Source organism: Excalfactoria chinensis, chromosome 13 (genome assembly GCF_039878825.1).
Source record: "Excalfactoria chinensis isolate bCotChi1 chromosome 13, bCotChi1.hap2, whole genome shotgun sequence".
Classification (NCBI taxonomy): domain Eukaryota; kingdom Metazoa; phylum Chordata; class Aves; order Galliformes; family Phasianidae; genus Excalfactoria; species Excalfactoria chinensis.
Genome location: NC_092837.1, coordinates 11,872,673 through 11,890,014, shown reverse-complemented (window position 1 = coordinate 11,890,014; position 17,342 = coordinate 11,872,673). Strand labels below are relative to the sequence as shown.

Below are 17,342 nucleotides of genomic sequence, written 5' to 3'. Positions count from 1 at the left end.
TTGAACAGGAGTTAAATTATGCCAGGAATAGAAATGGGTAGGATTTTTTCTTAACTTTCCTTGAGGGAAATAACCACTTCAGCAGTGTTCCTAATAGCAGCATTTGTGCAGAATTGAATATGAGATTCAGTGCTGCTACGTGCAAAGAGAGAGTATTTCCTTCCTAAAAATAAGGCCAGTTTTGCATTTCTTATGATAGTGAGTCTGGAATTATGGGGCTGATGTGATTTTTATGGATAAAACAGCAGACATTTTCCTTTTAATTTCTAAAATATATAGGAAGAGTATTGACATGAAGCAAATAGGGGCAGTCTGAGGTGTTGGTAAGATCTTCACCAAAGCAGTGGAAGACATGGGCAGTTAATGGAATATGAGGTGACACTGAGAGAATGCACTTGTATCATCACTTAGAACCTCCTCTAAGGGGAAAAAAGAACCCATAGAATATCCCAAGTTGGAAGGGACCCATAAGGATCACTGAGTCCAATAAAATTAAGTATTAAAAAAGAAGGGTGTTGGGGCACCAGTTAAACTCTGAAGTCCACCTTCACATTTAAAGCATAAACAGAGGGAGAAAGAGATATATAACATTCAAATGCGATTATAAACTGGACAGGGAAAACAGAAGGATGAAGAGGACATTAGCAACATAGTCATACAAGCATAGTCATGTCTGCGCTGATATGCAAAAGCAAAGATAAAAGGTAGGAAGATGTAATATGAATATGCAGCCATGCTGCAGGGTATATTGGTTGCATTACAGGAGGATGTACAAGGGGAGCCAGAGTGAGGTACGAAGCACAGTGTGACAGCAGCAGCAGGACTGAGTGCTGGACGCACTGCTGGTCTGAGATATCTGTTCCACCATAAGCCAGACAGAACGATAGGGGAATAAGATAAGAATGATGGAGTTTCCTGTTCACTGCAGAAGTCAGTGGCTGATGGTGACCATATTCTCGTTATTATGTCATGGCAGTGAAAGAAGGGAATGTCAGGACTAGAATCGCTGGAGCTTCTCATCTCCCAAGCATATTGTCACGCTGCACATTTATAGTGATTCCCTTTGCTCCTAGCCCAGCAATTAGATCTGCTTCAATATCTTGAAACTCCATACTCAGCAGTTTGTATTTTGCTGGCTGGTACAATTTACTACAGCCTTTTCACATTCAGCAGCCCACGCAGGTGTATGGAAGTTTGATTTGTAAACAAAAGCGCAGTGATGGTGCATCCTTTCCTTGGATTATAAATATCAGCCAAATGCTTTGGGGGTCAGAGCTTCCCACTGCACACTCTTTTTTGAGAGAGACTCTATTAAATGATGGATGTGCTTGTATAAAAATGGCAGGCTCTGGCTGCAAGCTGGGTTAATAAATAAGCATACTGTATACTTCAAAGAGTACATCAACCCTGCCTTACAGTTGCTGAAGGCCAGAGCTAGGACCACAGAGGTCTTGATTCTTTCCAGCAATGGGAATGCTTCCAGTGCTCCTGCAGCCATGCAGGATACCTGTTTGTTCCCCCATAGCAAAACTCAACAGGCTGCCAGGGGGATAGTATGGGAGATAACTGGGAGAGACACCAGTCCAAAGGCCTCCTGAGGTGATAAGCAGTGCAAATGGTTTCTAATACGCTGGGTATTAGTCTGTTTAACAGACAGGGGACATTAATACTAATGCGGTCTGTGCGGCAGAGCTGACTGGAACAAAGGCAACTACAACAGTCTTTCTCTGATTACTGAGCATCCTACCTGGGGTGGAAGTGCCAAATATCCCCATACCAGGAAAGAAAGAAATGATCAGATGGAAAAGAGAGTGAAACTGGTTGCCTAGAGAGGTTCTGGATGCCCTGGAGGTGTTCAAGGCCAGGCTGGATGGGGCTATGAGCAACCAGGTCTAGTGAGAAGTGTCCCTGCTTACAACAGAGGGGTTGGAACTGGATGATCTTAAGGGTCCCTTCCAACCCAAACCATTCTATGATTCTAAAGTCAGTTTGAAACTCCTTGTGGCCAGAGCAAGTGGACCAAATACAGAGGAAAACGTTGTGTGCCAGGCTCTGTCAGCACTCCTTTAACTACTCTGTATCTCTGGAGTTCCTGAGATGTAATCTTCAACTTTAATGCAATTAAGGTGAGATAAAAGTGTTTATTCCAGGTGCCTCGTGCTGATTTTTTGACAAAATGTAGGTGCCGAGAGTGAAAAGTAAAATACTTTAATGAATAGCTGAAATAGTTGCTCTTTATTTCAACATCTCAACATCTAAATTAAATCATCTCTTTTTCAGTATGCTTGGCTCCTGAGTAGGAAAATTGCTGAAAATGGACAAGACTATTAAAGAGAGTTATAGCTGGCATAAACAGACCATTGAGGAGAGAAATGGAAAAATAGATCTTATTGCAGCCCCGCAAAGCAACTGCCTGGGTTTACATCGTAATTTCCAAAACCTGCAGGTAACTGTGGGAATACAGACAGGTAGAAAAATCAGAGATGTGAGTTATTAAAAAGCAGGCATATGGACCCACCATTAATATGCTGTGGGCCCTCAGCATCTTTAGGATATATAGATAACTGTGAGTTCAGCTGGCCAGGTTTGAAGGCAGTGAAAGGATGAGACAAAAAGCTGTCTCGTTACAGTTTAGGAATGGCTGTGAGATAATTGCCTTCTTAAAGGAAATCATTTCACTGGTTATTGGTTCACCAGTAAAACTACCCTGTCTGAGCAGAGGAGATGCACACCAGCCCAGAGGCTCAAGGGATCCCACTCTGCCAAGCTGCTGCCAATGGGGCTTTGCCTTTCAATGTTAGAAAGGAAATTCCCTGGGAACTGTCAGCCTGAATTCAGATCAGGGAGCAGCCTGGAGCTGGCTGATGGATTGTGTAAGGCTGGGCACCAGAAATCCCAGGGCATCAGCATATCCCTCCTTCCTGCACCCACCCAATTCCCATTGTGGCAATTTGGAGGGGAGGTTACCCTGGGATACGTTTGATACCCTCAGCACACTCCATACTCCAGGGGATCTGACTGTTACACACTCTTATTTCTCCATCCAGCCAATTGTCAGCAGGTGCTTGCATTCATTCTGTGTTAGATATTATCAGGTCCTTTCTGTAGTACAGAGCCATTACACTGATAATTAATCCAGTAATGTCTTTACATCTGCTCTTATCTCAGAGGTGCAAGCAGTGAGCCATCAGCACACTTCTCCAGTCATCTCACAGCAGTGATGAAACTCCCTTAAACTTCAGTGACTGCTTCCAGCCACACGTCACAGTCAGGGTGAGATTACAGCCAGTATTTTACTTTTTAATTTGATTTATTATTTATTTTGGACAATGTAATCTACTCTTGGTTTTGAGGCTAATGGTGGCATTCCCAGTCCAAGTAGACTTGATCCTGGGCTGACAGATAAGTCAGAGAATCATAAAGGTCAGAAAAGACCTTTAGGATCATATAGTTCAATCACCATTTACCACTAATATTGCCCACATCCCTCTGTGCCACATCTCCACAGGGGTAGTGACTTCACCACCTCCCTGGGCAGCCCATTCCAGCACCTCACCACTCTTTTGGAGAAGAAATTCTTCTTAATATACAACCTGAACCTCCTCTTGTGCAACTTGAGGCCATTCCCTATCACTGTTATTGGGAGCAGAGACTGACCCCTACCTGACCAGAGCCTCCTTTCATGGCACTGTAGAGAGTGATAAGGTCTTCCCTGAGCCCCCTCTTCTCCAAAAGTGAGACATACTTCAGCTTTTTACTGAAAGCAGAGGGTGCAGGGGCTCCAGCCCTCACCAAACTAAAGCAATTGTAATGAGAGGACAGCATGAAAGTGATTTCTGCCAATGCCCATGAAGATGTACTGTACACAGAGAAAAAAAAATGGAGAGAAAACAAGCAGCACATCATGTCGAAGACAGAATCTAATGCTTTTCAGACAGCCCAAAGAAATAAAATAGAAATCTATTTTGTTTTACAGCCCAACCACACCAACTAACTTTCTCTCATCTTCCTGCCCAATTAGGTGATGCAAACCACATGGCCAAAGGCAGTCAGTTCACCAGCACAGCTCAGGTGCCCCTTCCTCACTCACAGATGGCACAGGTCACAGTGTGATCCCTGCCTCCCTGCCCAGCTGTGGCTTCCAGCTCTGCTGCCTGGCTCTGAACTCAGCAGTTTGCTACACATCTGTACAGAGGGAATGGTTTCTGCAGGCATAGACCATGAACAGCGGGCTGGGAGCAACCTACAGTCACAGCCAGTCCCAAGGATCCAGCTGGGCTGAGCACCTGGGCTGTGTCCCTGCACAGGGCTTTGTGGAATTGCTAGCATTGCACTTACCAATATGCAGAGCATGGAAAAGTGCAGCTCCACACCCCCCCACCTGCACTCTAGCCATTCTCCTTCTCTTTCTATCCCCCAAACTTCCCCCACTCTGCTGGATTTCTCTGACTGGTGTGAAATTTAAAGGGCTCCCTCAGGAACACTTACATTATCTGTGGTGCATAGAGGCAGATTTCAGTGCTCTCAGATGAGGTTGTAATTCAGATTCTTGGAACAGGCCACTTTCTATTACAGGGCTGTGAGTTCTGCTTGCATGGTGTGATTGCAGGGAGCCAGTGCTGGGATTTGAGGCTGAACTTGGTGCCTTTCTTTCAGGGACTTCAAAGGGAAGGAGGGGAAAATCTCTTCAATGAACCAGATGATGCGTGGCTGGGCCATGCTGCTCAGTGGTGATGCAGGAACGTGTGTGCGGCTCCACCTTTCCTTCCATATGGGTCCAGAATGCTGTGGGATTAGTGGCACTTTGCAGCCCCTGCAACACCAAAACTAGCAGCAAGGCTCTGCAAATCCTGTGTGCAGCACATCCCTGATAAAGACTTCTCTCACTGAGACTTGGACAGAAAGGCTTAAATAACCTGAGGAACAAGCAGGAAGTCAATAGGCACTGGAAGTACAGAGGAGCTGCCAAGTGCTCCTGACTTCCAACTGAGAGATGAAAAGCTGCCGGGAGCTTCTGATGTTGTTTGAAGGACTTTTCTCTGAGCACAGCTCAGGCACTGCTCCTGCCTGCTGCTGCTTTGTGGGGCAGTATGTGTGGCCTGGCTGTGCACTGGTGTTTGGCTGAACCCACCTGCAGCCCCCAGCCCCAGGACACCCCAACAGCACTGCCAGGACCCTGAGCTGTCCCCTGGGGCTGTCCCCATATCCTGGCTTTGCCCTCTGTGCTGCTGGCTGGAATCCATGCTGATACAGGGATGGAGCAGTCTGAAGGTAGATGCTTGTGGAAAACATCCCAATGGACACATGCACTATTCAGAAGAAGCCAGTTTGTAGGAAATGTACTACTTATTCTACCCTATGTTTATGCAAAAGGCTTAGGAAAAAAAAAAGGCATGTGATCTTACCTAATGGAGAGCCATGCTGTTTCTCTCTAGGTTACATGGTGCCTCCTAAAAACCCGTGACTCCTTAATGCCTTGTTGCTTCCCACAGGCACGCAGTGCCATAACACAAAGCCCACAACAATGCCTCCCAGTGCTTCAGTCCTCTGCATGTGGTTCACCAGCGTGAGCCCACCCTCCAGCCAAAGCCCAGCACACGTTACCTGACACACAGGGCTGCTGTGGGAACCATCCCCATCATCCTGCATTGCTCCATTCAGCACCTCTCTCTTTTTTACCAGCTGGAGTGAATATTTCCCACATGTTGATCTTTTGTATTTAAACCCCAGCTGTCTTCTAACTTCCTTCACACCTGAATCAAAGCAGTCTGTGGGCTCAATTACTTCAGTTCTTAATGCTTAAAACATCATCAGGCTGAAATCCCAAAGCAACTGGTGGGCATCTGTGTCTCATCCATTTATTTATTGTAATAAATGAGAACAAACTTTTGCAGAGAACTGGTCTGTGAGTTTCAACTGGGCAGAATATTAGCCAGTGTTGGTGGGCTGATAAGCAAGATCAGTCCTGGATACTCTTTGTTTTCTGAGTTCATCTCAGTCCGCTGCTTGCCCATGGACAGAACACCTGAACTCAGGTGCCCAGGGCTCACAGTGCCGGCAGAGCTTACTTTTTCCTTATGGCATTTAGTAGAGCTGCAAAATACTGATCTTGCTTTGGGCCTCCGGGTCTCCCTCCATGCTCTGACAATGCATAGATGCAAAGCAGTGTAAGTAATTTAGTAGAGCGTGACAGTATTTCAATAACACTAAATCTCCCTTGAATCAGAATTAGTTCTGGCAGGTGTATTATGGCCGCATGTATGTCCCTTAAGGTGGTATTAGTAGAGCAGCCAGGAGATGTTTGCTTGAAGATAGACTTACATTTTAGCAGAGTTTCATCTTCATTGTATGTGGAATTCTGTGGGGACTGCCTGTGTCTGCAGCTAGACAGACAGGCAGGTGTATGCAGGCAGTCTATACATGCACCTCTACAGGGATGCCAGCCCAGGTTTGCCCCCCTGAGCTCCCTTCAAACACAGCAGCTCAGCCTTCATCTCCCACCAGTCCCTGATGGTGCACTCACACCTCCCAGCCCTGCTGCATTTTTAATGTACCTCGTAATAACTTACTGCAGAAGCAACCAGTGATACCTACTAAATGTCAGCCGATGCAGGGACCTGGGTGTTTTATTTCCTTCTCCCTTCCTAATCTCCTGCCTTTTCTTGTGCTCCTTCTATCAGGCAGGTTATTAATGTGGGTCTGTGCAAAAAAGCAACAGCTTTTCCATCTGACACATACCAAAATATTACTGGAAATAAAAGGGCTGCAGAGGAGGCCAGGTGTCCCTTCTTTATAGATAGTCACTGCAGCACCTCACAGATTGAGCACAGCAGGAGAAAAGCAGCAAAGCCACTGCACTGAAGGAGAAGCAGAATAGCTATTCTGCCCTTCTTTGTATATTAAGTTGGAGGGGGTTAGAGTGACACAACTTACTTCTTTAAAACAAAACCTTCATAGTCAGCTTTTTAAAGCAAGGTCAAGGTACAGAAGTAAGCAGACAATGGGGTATGCTGTGAGCTGGGTGGCAGCTCAGCTGTGGAGCACGCACAGATTGCTATCATTTGAAGGTCCTGAAGACTTCAACATGTTAATTACTCATCTGAAGGTCTTGATGATGATGCCAATGGATCAAAATCATCAGCTGGCATTTGAAACACTGGCCCTGCTTAAATGTGCAGAGCAGCATTGCTCTGTGTCTTTGCTTGAGTTCTGCTTTTGTTCTAGGAGCACAGAAACAGTCGTGGCTCCTCTACCACTGTAAGGTCTGCAGAGCAAATCTCCTGAAGTCTGTGTGTACTCATATGGAAAAGTATACGGTATATGTATGGAAATGTTTTTCTAGCAGAAAACTTGTGAAAAAGAAAAAACAGCTGAAAAAAACCCAAAAGGTTTTCTCGCTGTTTATGTATTTTCACTCCTATTTCTGTTGTTTCATGACTCTCCTCACTTTTCTTTCCACATCCCCAAGACGACTCCAACAATTCCTTTTCTTCTTTGTGACGAGGGGAGGTTTGTTTTTATTCCTAGTGAGCTTTTGGCCATAATTCACAGAGTAATTCTGTTTGCTGCTATTAAAATAGCCACATCTTCCCAGTGGATTAAGCTGTCTTGCTCACCAGACTAGCCAGTCCGGACCACTGCCAAATGCTATATTTACATTTCCAAACTGGAATCTGTTTCTAATACATTTTTATAGGGAGTTTTGACCTCTTATATTTATTGTTAATGAGCTTTCATCTCTATAATAGGCTTTCATCCCAAAGGATACTGAAGAGTAATTGTAATAACCTGGCATACAAAATATACACAGAAATCAATTTACCCACCATTGATATGTAGCCACAACTGGAGGGGCTGAAAGCAAGCAACTGCTCAGCAGAAACCTGTGTTCATTTTAATGGCTGGGAGAGCTAATTACCTGCTCTGGCTGTTGGCCAGCTGATCAGGGTTCATCCATAGGCCTGCAAAGCAGCTCACCGAGAAGGTTTCAGTGACTGTGAGAACTGAGGAGTTTGGGTTTTTGGGTTATCTGTGCACTCATCCAGCAAAGGAAAGTGTTGTTAGTGAAGACCCCAGCACCAGTACAAGCGTAGACTTGATGCCACCAGAGCTTCCAAGCAGCATCTGGAAACTGCTGGCATCATTGCTGAGCATGGCGCCTTTTGCTACAGCAGGCAATGCATCCCACGAGTTTGTACCATGCTGTGCACAGCTGCACTTGGTGCAGTGCAAGTAGAGATGATCAGTGACTGTGTCCTGGAGCAGCCCATTACATCAGAGCAGAGCAGGGCAGCAGCCATGACAATGAACTGAGTAACCTGCTGCTAAGAGGCTTTTCCACTTCCTCTTTCTCTGCTTTTAGCAGCCATAGTCTGCCTACTGCAGGACAAAAGCCTCTTCAGGACTGATCCTGCTCAGCCCTGATGAGTGGGTTCAAGCATAATGCCGCTGCATTTGTCGCCTTCCTGTACTTCAGCTTATCGTAGATTATTATCCATGATGGAGCAACCTCGAATCCATTGAATGACATTTCAGCCATACACACTAACCCCTCCTCCCCCCCAGGTAAAGTAATATTCTTAATCATAAGGATTTTTATGTTTTTTGCCCCTGAAAGAGCACCAGCCCTGCTGAGAAGGGGGTCTGAGACACCCCTGAAAGTCACTGTGTGCTCCCAGTGGGATCCCAGCAACGCCCCAATACTTCATAGCATTTAAGTAAAAAATCATTGAGGCAAAAGATACAGCAGGAAAGAGCTTCCATTCCCCCATCCTTGCTCTGTAAGTCATCCTCTTGGCCTATTTTACAGGAACTGGAAATCTATTAGAGCAATAGCTTAATCCGGTTTGACTGTAATAATTAGGGTGCTTTAAAAAGACCCTGACTAATCGTATAAAAAGTGATTGTAGACAGTTCAGTGCATGACCCTTACACTTATCACTTGAGGTATTATTGTAAACCAGAAACAGCTGGCAAACACGGAGGAGGATAAAGGGGGAAAAAATGCTCATGGGAAGGGACACAGACTGCTCATTTCCCAGTCTCATAGCAAGGCACTGCCAGCACTTCGGGCTGTCTGTCAATGCAGATCCAGAGCATGAGATCCCCTCCATGCCCATCAGTTGACATTTGTTTATTCAGAAAGGGTCATCACCAGCCAGCAGGGTCCTGCATCAGCCCCTCTCTTTCTGACATTGCTTTTCCAGGCAGTCCAAGGGGACTGGCATTAGTGGTGCACTGATTCCCCTTGAGTTTGTTGCAGTCAACAGATATTCATAGCAACAATGGGCAGCTTTTCCAAAACAAGGCAATCTGTATTAGTCAAGCAGGATATAGTGCTTTGGGGTCATTAGGTCAGAATAGAAAAGCCGTACTTACTTCCATCCTGGTAGCAGCCCCTTTTTCTCTTGCTCTCAATCTTTCTCAGGCTCAGGCAGTCACAATTTCTTCCTCCTGCTCCTGAGCCTCAGCTGAGGGCAGCTGAGTTCCCATCATGGCATCCCCAGCCCTTTAGCGATTCCTTATCTTTTCCACGTGTTCTGCCAGTAACACCATGGGATGACTGCCTGCTTAGGATGCCCTTGTCCCTCCAAGTGAGCTCATTCATCTGCTGATACTTTTCATTCATCCCTTCCTAAAACTTCAGATAGGATAAATAGTCCCAGAACCCACCCCTTATCTTGGAGGTGAAATCAATTCTTCCAATCCTGGTGACTCAAATACAAATTTTGGCAGAGAATTCAACATTTATCCATCACAAAAAGGAGTCTCCCATGTGCCAGAACCAGCCACCATCAGGAAACAACTATAGAGAAGACTCCATAGGATGTTTTGAGAAGCTGAGCCCACTGCAGCTATCTAGTATAATGGAGAGGATTGCCCAAGGGGACTCCTGGCACAGACAGGGTCAGTCACAGATGAAGAAGCAGGAGATGATTTGCTCAGCACACACACGTTGGAGGAACACAGGGAAGGCTCGCTTTAGTCAGCTCCATGAAGAGCTGAGATGGAACTCCTGCCCAGGCCATAAACTGCAAAAACACGACTCTGCAGAGCCAGTCAGGAGCTGCAGACTTTGCAGACAGATAAGAGGCACAATGAGATTGCACTGTCACAAATACGCTACTATAATCACCGCTGAAAACATACGATCAACATTGAAGAAGGCTTTTAAAGACTGAAATTAGATATGCTACAACTTTAATATAACCTCTCCCTGTTTGTTACCGAGTTTAAAATATACTGTTGTTATTGGAAGCTCTGCAGCAGCTTGTACAAGCACCATAATAACAACATTTGCAGTAATGGAACTTTCAGCTGGGGTTGGGTTGTTTGCTTTCTTTTGCTCTCCCATGAGTCTTCCCTGGGTCTTTTTTTTCCCCTCCACTCTGCTCCATATAGATTTTGATCTTTCCTTTATTAAATAGAAATAGCTATCCCCACTGACTCACTTATCTAATAATAACTAGACCCTTTCAATTCAAATGAGTTATTAAAGTAAATATATGGTTCGGGTATTACTGGGAGAGTGGCAATAGAAATACCATGGTCAAATTATCCTGTGACTCAATTCTGCAAAGAGCGCTGGAGCCATTTAATACATTTCACAAGTACTCAGTAGTGACCTCTAACACCAGAGTGGTTTCTCTCCTACTGTAGCTCAATTTCACAACTCTGAATATACGTATTTATTTATTTATTTCCTTAAGGAAAGGTTTTTATAAGTCGTATTTCAGCCTTTGGGAATGAGCCAATTTAATGCCACAGTATCATTCCATTTCAAAGACTTGAAGGATCTGAGGAAACGCAATCTGCTTTCTGAACAATGCGAGATGAATAAGTTGCCGTTTCATTAGAAGCCAGGCTTTGGAGTTTACATTCTGAGCTCAACTTTTCCAAAGTTCAGCAGCAGCTCATGGCTTGTCAGCAGTATTTCCCTGCTGCGTTCCTTTTGCAGCAGCTCTCCTTCGTAAGCCTGCAGTAGGACAGGACACTTGTCCCAGGAGCAGATGCCAAAGGACACGTTGCTGCCAGCCAAACTTTCTAGCAGTCATTGGCCTTAAAACAGCAGGGGAAAGGAAGTCCCTCTGTAAAGTCGAGAATCACCAATCAAAAGCATTAGTCCTAATTTTCATCTGTTTTATCACCGTCTTTGAGAGGATGCTGGAGAACAGACTGATGTTGCTCCAAGCCTCGATTCAGTCCCAGATCCATCCTGACTCTGAGGATGTCAGAACCCATCTGGGTCTTTTCTCGGAGTCACAGGATAGGTCTGAGATGTGCCCTGCTCCACAAGGACCTGTGGAAAATTGATTTTGTAACAGCTGTATTTCTCTTCCACCACCTCTGCTGCACTGCAGCAAGTGCTGACATCCTGATAAGAATAGCACATAACAGCACGTGATGGTGCAGGCTAAAGAGAGGTATTTTTGCCTGGTTTCCGTATCAAAACACTGGGGAAAAGCAAAATAGGACTCTAATAGAGTAATGGGTTCAACCTCATTCTGCAGGTCCAGACATGCAGCCACCACCATCCCCACCACCACCATGTCACCAAAGAAACCTTCCCAAGCCACAGAGACACTCGGTCACATCTAACTTTATTTTAATCCCGTCAGAAAAGTTCAAGAATTACACCAAAAAATACTTCAGTCTCTGCTACCTACTGACAAAAAATACACCACAAAATTATAAACTGTTCAGTGGTTTGCTGGAGTTTGGATTTTTGGTGGAGGGTTTGTACATTTTGAGTGAGAAATGAATTTACAGATGGAAGGAGAAGGGAGGATAGGAAATCAGACAATGGCATTTGGCACTACATTTTTTAGCTACACTATACAGTTATTTATCATGATGCCTGTTAGGACTGAGGAGTTCTGCCCTCATTTACACCCTCTAGTGTCTATGTATGCGAAATGGAGGACAAAACTGCCCAATGCAGGGGAAGAAGGGGTCAATTCCTAATTTCCATCCCAGTCTAGCCACAAATCTGAAAAAAGCAGCCTTAGTCCAACATAAACCTTGCCCTTCGTGTGCAATCTGCTCCTGCTGCTCAGCATCTCCTGCTGAGTAACTCCTGCATCTCCTCACAGTAACGGGCCAAGTGGTGGCTCTGAATAGCAGAATCCCTTTTAAAAAAGTCCCACCCCCCTGTTCTAACTGCCATTTGTGAGGAGAAGATGTTTTACACCAGCTGGTATTGGCCTAAACTTGGGGTCTGGTCTGGGTATGCAAGCAGAGATCCAATGGGACCCTTCTACTCTGAGAGTATGCTATGGGCAACCCCTCCATGACTGCCTAGAGTGACATTAAAGACTTCAGTATTGGGAGCTGGAGGAGGGAACCTGGAGCATCTTTTTTCATGAGTGAGGGGAAAATTAATAGTTAGAGGCTTAGGAGTATTTTATACTATCACCACTCTTGGGAGACTCCTCATGTTATAATGGCATTTCTAGGTCTCCTTGTGACCCTCAGGACAGAGGCCCCAAAGGACGAAACCTCATATAACTTTAACTAAAGGTTGCTCAGGAAATCTATGCCAGAAGTAGATAAAGCCCTGATCCTCCGACTACCACCAGCCCTGCACTCACAACTACACTCCTCCTCCTTTCATTACAGCAGTTTTCATCCTGCTCCACATCCACACACCAGCCAGGACTTCAGAGCCCAGCTGAGATTCCCAGAGCAGTGAGGGCTCTTTAGGAATGCCTGGATCTTCCTGCATTTGCATAAGCCTCAGTTCAGGTGTGTGTGCATGTGCTTTCACACCTGTGTATGTTTTAGGGCGGAGGGGATACTTGTATGTATCAACAAATGCACACTGATACTGGGTTCAGTTTCATACCAGTTATTCCCTCCTTTGTCAAGTTAAACAACACTGTAATGTCCTCCTGACAGCTTCTCTCTACCCTGTCTCTTAAAAAGGGTTTCAGCTATTCTTCAACTGCACGTTCAGTCTGAGTCACAGCTTTCCAGCAACGGTAACGTTTTGCAGGATTCCCTTTGTTGCTTTTCTCCTCTCTGGCTGTTTTATCTAATTTGCTTTTTTTGTTTTTTAATTTCTTTTTTCTAACAAATAGTTAAGCAATGATTTAAAAATATTTTTACATCGTAAGGTACAGTCAACATCAAACATGCCTTTGTACAAGAGCTCGACTCGGTTACAAATCAACGAGAACAATGCACAAAAAGAAATATCCATTAAGATGACTCCCACACTCGGGTCTTATTTATTCCCATCGTGCTGCTAGCACAGCACCCACTCTCAATTAGAGCAATGCAGTATAGACACGGTGTTGTCCCCCCACCCTCCCAATTTGCCCATCACCACTCGTTAATTTTAATGACCTTCTGTTTTGGCAGCCTTGGCTTCATGGTTTACTGACCCCGAGGACAGCCAGGGTGATACAGCCCGGGAGCTGGTCTGCTTGGCCATGCTGTAGTGGCTGATGACGGTGTAGAACCTGCCCCGGGAGTTGGAATCCTGTGCAGAGTAGTAGGCATCCAGGGAGGCCGGGATGCACCGCTTATGCTGGAAAGGAGGAGAAAGCATGAGAAGTAAAGAAGGGTCCCACCAGCCTAAGGCTCTTCTTTTAAAAATCTTGTTAGGTGCTTGTATAGATGAAGTTTGAGTCATATGCTGCAGCGAGAGCATCTGCTGCACAACCCCTACGTGGCCCTCCAGCAGCCATGTGGGAATGCACAAAGTTTAGACTAGGCAGCAGCCTTCCAAGCCTGTTGCTACTAGCAACCCTGACTGCAGGCAGATTTCATTGCTGGGTTGGAAATGGGGGCTGTAAAATGAAGATTTGAGGGGTTCAGTGTGTTACTGGCACATACAAGGATCAAGCTCCCTGGCAGGAGTCCTACTAGAGCACATGGGGCACCTGATGGAGTGAGAGTTCAGGATTAATCCTCAGACAGAGGAGAAAACAGACAGAGGCAGAGTAAGCTGCAGATGCGTGGCTCTGTTGCTATGTCTTGTCCCTGACCTGTAGGACAACCACCTTGGAAGGATGGTAGGAAGCATGGCCCAACTGCCTGGCCCTTGTCAGAGTTTCTTGGCTGTGCAGATACTGCCAGTGTGTCTCCTCTACACTACTGTGGGCACTGGGTGCTAAGAACTGCACAGATAAATCAGTTCACTTTGCAACAGCTGTAAAAGAGCAATGAAACGGTAAAAAATATCAGACAGGTGGGCATTCACAAAGTAGCACCAGCAACACAAAGGTCCCCAGGTATGATTATTATTAAATGATAAGACAATCAGCTCCCACATCAATGGGATTAGCAGAAATCGGAGTTCAAAGCCTTTAATCTTTTCAGAAGTTCAGCTTTGGATCCAATTCTGAAATTCACATCTGAGTCCTAACTTCTTTTGTATACAACCTAAGCGAATAATTCACAATGGCTACTGTACAAATAAGCTTACTCTGTTTTCCAGCTCACAGACCATTCTCAGTGTGGTCAAGCCTCCTGTGTGTTTATGAGTTCATTTGTAGCACAGAGTGAGCGAACTATTTTGCAAGTATTATTATTATTATTTAATCTCAATAGAGCAAGCAAGTAGTTCTCTGTGAGTATTTGATGTAAAACTGCAGGGCAGAAGGTTTTCAGCAACTAAGGTTGCATGCTTTTGTTCTCGAGAGATGCTCAAAAGCACAATAAATGAACACAAAGGGCAAATCTGGATTTCTTCCAGAAAGGACACATGTGCCAGCACACTGGGAGCTCGCCTTGCATTAAAACATATGCTAGTAAACCTTGGTCTCTTCAGTGTGTGGGAATCAAACATGGGATATTCCAGCTGCAAAAAATCCATTCACAAATAGGAGGGATTGTTCCTGAACATCTGTCTGTAGTGTTCACCAAAGTTAATCCCAACAATTACAGTGTAACAGTAGCTGATGGAAGCAGATGCAACCCCACATTTCCCATAACACTTTTCCCATTTCAACACATTCTTGCCAAATGTTCTGTTTGGCCTGGTCAAAAATGCAGACCAGACTGTAACCATGTAGTCATTTAGAGTCTATCATTATCTCAGGCAATTCATCCATCTGAAGTTTCTTACCTTATAAACAAATCCATCTGGGCAACTGTGGTCGTAAGTAAAGGCTTTGTATACCACAAGAAACACTATGCAGGCAAGGAATGCAAGAGCCAGACTTATGAGAATAGTGACCTACAAAAGAGGGATAATGTTACTCTACATATGTTAAAATGGCATATGAGCAACCTCATAATTAAATGACTTATAGTAACATCCATCCTAACAGACTGCAGTCCTCACTTCACTGTGCAATACTTAACAAAGCATGGTAATTGAATGAAGGCTAGATCCAATAGCCCTGAATCATCACATCATTTCTATCCCCCCCACACCCCTCAGAATTTCAGGAGTGCATATTCCTGTGTTCTGTTTCTTTGCTGTAGCTCCTTCTAGTCCTTCCAAGCTCCTATTGGATTACCCATTTAACAGTGAGTTTATTCTCCCCATTCAGATGCCTGGATTGAAGCCCTGACCCTTGGTCTTAGCTGAGCTAAAACCTGTGTCCTTCCTATAGGCTGAGCAAGAGTCTCAAATACACACTGTTCAGATACACTGTGGTTCAAGATGATAATCGTTCCATCAGGGTGTATGCATATGGGTGTATGTCTGAAACACATGGGACAATACCAACTGCCTTGCCCCCTTGCCTGAAGCTTTCCTGGTCCCAGCTGGTAGTTCAGCAAATGTTGTGCAAAAGCCTCCGGATTTCTACAACCTATATTACAGTAATTCATCCTTTGAGACTGCTGTCTCACACCAACCCAAATTGGCATGAAGAAAAAAATCATAATCCCTGGAGCTTCAGTGTTACCACACAAACTAGGGCTCATAATCAAATAAATGCACTTATTGAGGTGATTGGGGTGGGATCAGCAGTAATAGATCATCTAGAACTGTTGCATGCATGGCTGCACGCATAGGCAGGAAGCTGGAGCTGGGCACCACCAGGCAGGATTTGGCAGAGTATTTGCCTGCATGAGGAAGGTGCTGCAATTTCCTGTGCTCTGTGAGCCTATGGGAGCTTGAACTGAGGACAATCCTACAAGAGGTTGAGATCAGGCATGAGTTTGGCAAGAGGGTTGAGGATTAATGAGGCTTTTTCCTACTACCAGCCTCAATCCGCTTGCTCCTGGCTCCAACTTTCCCACCAGGAGCAGAGCTCAAGCCTCCAAACTTTCACTGCATCAAAACCGAACCACTAAGGGAACTGCAATGGCAGGAAGAGGCACGGACTGTGTGCTTACCCTGCAGGCATGTTCCCACCAAACCAGGCACGTGCTCATCCTTATAGACAAAAGAGACATCCAGAATATGCCCTCTCCCAAGTAAAAGGGCTGCATTTTCCTGTATTTTTGTATTGTTGCAGCTATTGTCACTTACTGTCCTAGCAAGAAAGAGCCCCAATTTTTGCGTTTCTATCTAATTATTCAGCTGCTGATCCACCCACCCTTCTGCTGTTACAGTTACATCACAACTATTTTTATGTTCTTTTATAGGTGTCCAAGGCAATTCAATAGTTTGTACAGGCAGAAGTTGTTCCTTAACTATGTGTAGCAGACTGGTCGTAGTGCAGAGGGGAAAATCAGAGTTAATTCCCACTGTGACCAAGCTTGTAAAGAACAGCAGCTCATAAATAACACACTGGATGCATCACACAATTCATCAATATAATATAATTCATATATCAATAATGTAATATGTCAATACATGCATGCTAACTACTTAATATTGTCTCACACTGAATTTTGCTCCAGTTCCCCCCTTTAGTCACTGCAGTAGTTCTCATTCTGAGAACCTGTAAGATATGCAATCCCTGCACAGACTCAGAGGGACCACTCTCTTTGCTTTGCTGTGCAGAAGGGGACATCCCACACTCACCCATCCTGCAGAGGGTTGCAATGCTTGGTGAGATGCATTCCTAAGAACATGAGGCACTGGCACATTTTCTCATGGAAGCTAAAGCAGCCTTGGTGAACACTAGAAGATCCAGAGCTACAATTTTGGTGGCTCTTTTAAGGCAAAAAGTAAGAGTGAAGTTATGTCTACATGTACTAGGCCAAACCTGACCCATCACATCCTGTTAGAATCCCAGGGAAAAGAGAGGTATTGAGACTATATCTAGCAGGAGTGATTCGTAAATTTGTTGTTAAATCAGAGTATTTTAGAATAAAAGTGCAAAAAGGTACAATGATTGGGTAAGACTGGAGCTAATAGGCTTTTCTAGCAGTGAACAGTTCACTGAAACCCTGACTCTCCTTTTAGAATAACTGCTCATATTAACCTCCTCCTT

The 17,342-nt window shown here is 44.8% G+C and overlaps 1 protein-coding gene across 1 annotated transcript in view; it reads right to left on the bottom strand.

Annotated features, from left to right (window-relative positions):
• Window positions 1-11,583: 11,583 nt before the first annotated feature.
• NSG2 (neuronal vesicle trafficking associated 2) overlaps window positions 11,584-17,342 on the bottom strand; it is a 34,943-nt gene continuing 29,184 nt past the window's right edge. Inside the window, exons 4-5 of the mRNA XM_072347957.1 lie at window positions 15,074-15,184; window positions 11,584-13,531 (exon numbers count right to left, since the gene is read on the bottom strand). Of these exons, the coding sequence (XP_072204058.1) occupies window positions 13,340-13,531; window positions 15,074-15,184 (303 nt within the window). The 3' untranslated portion in view covers window positions 11,584-13,339. The remainder of the gene's footprint in view (window positions 13,532-15,073; window positions 15,185-17,342) is intronic.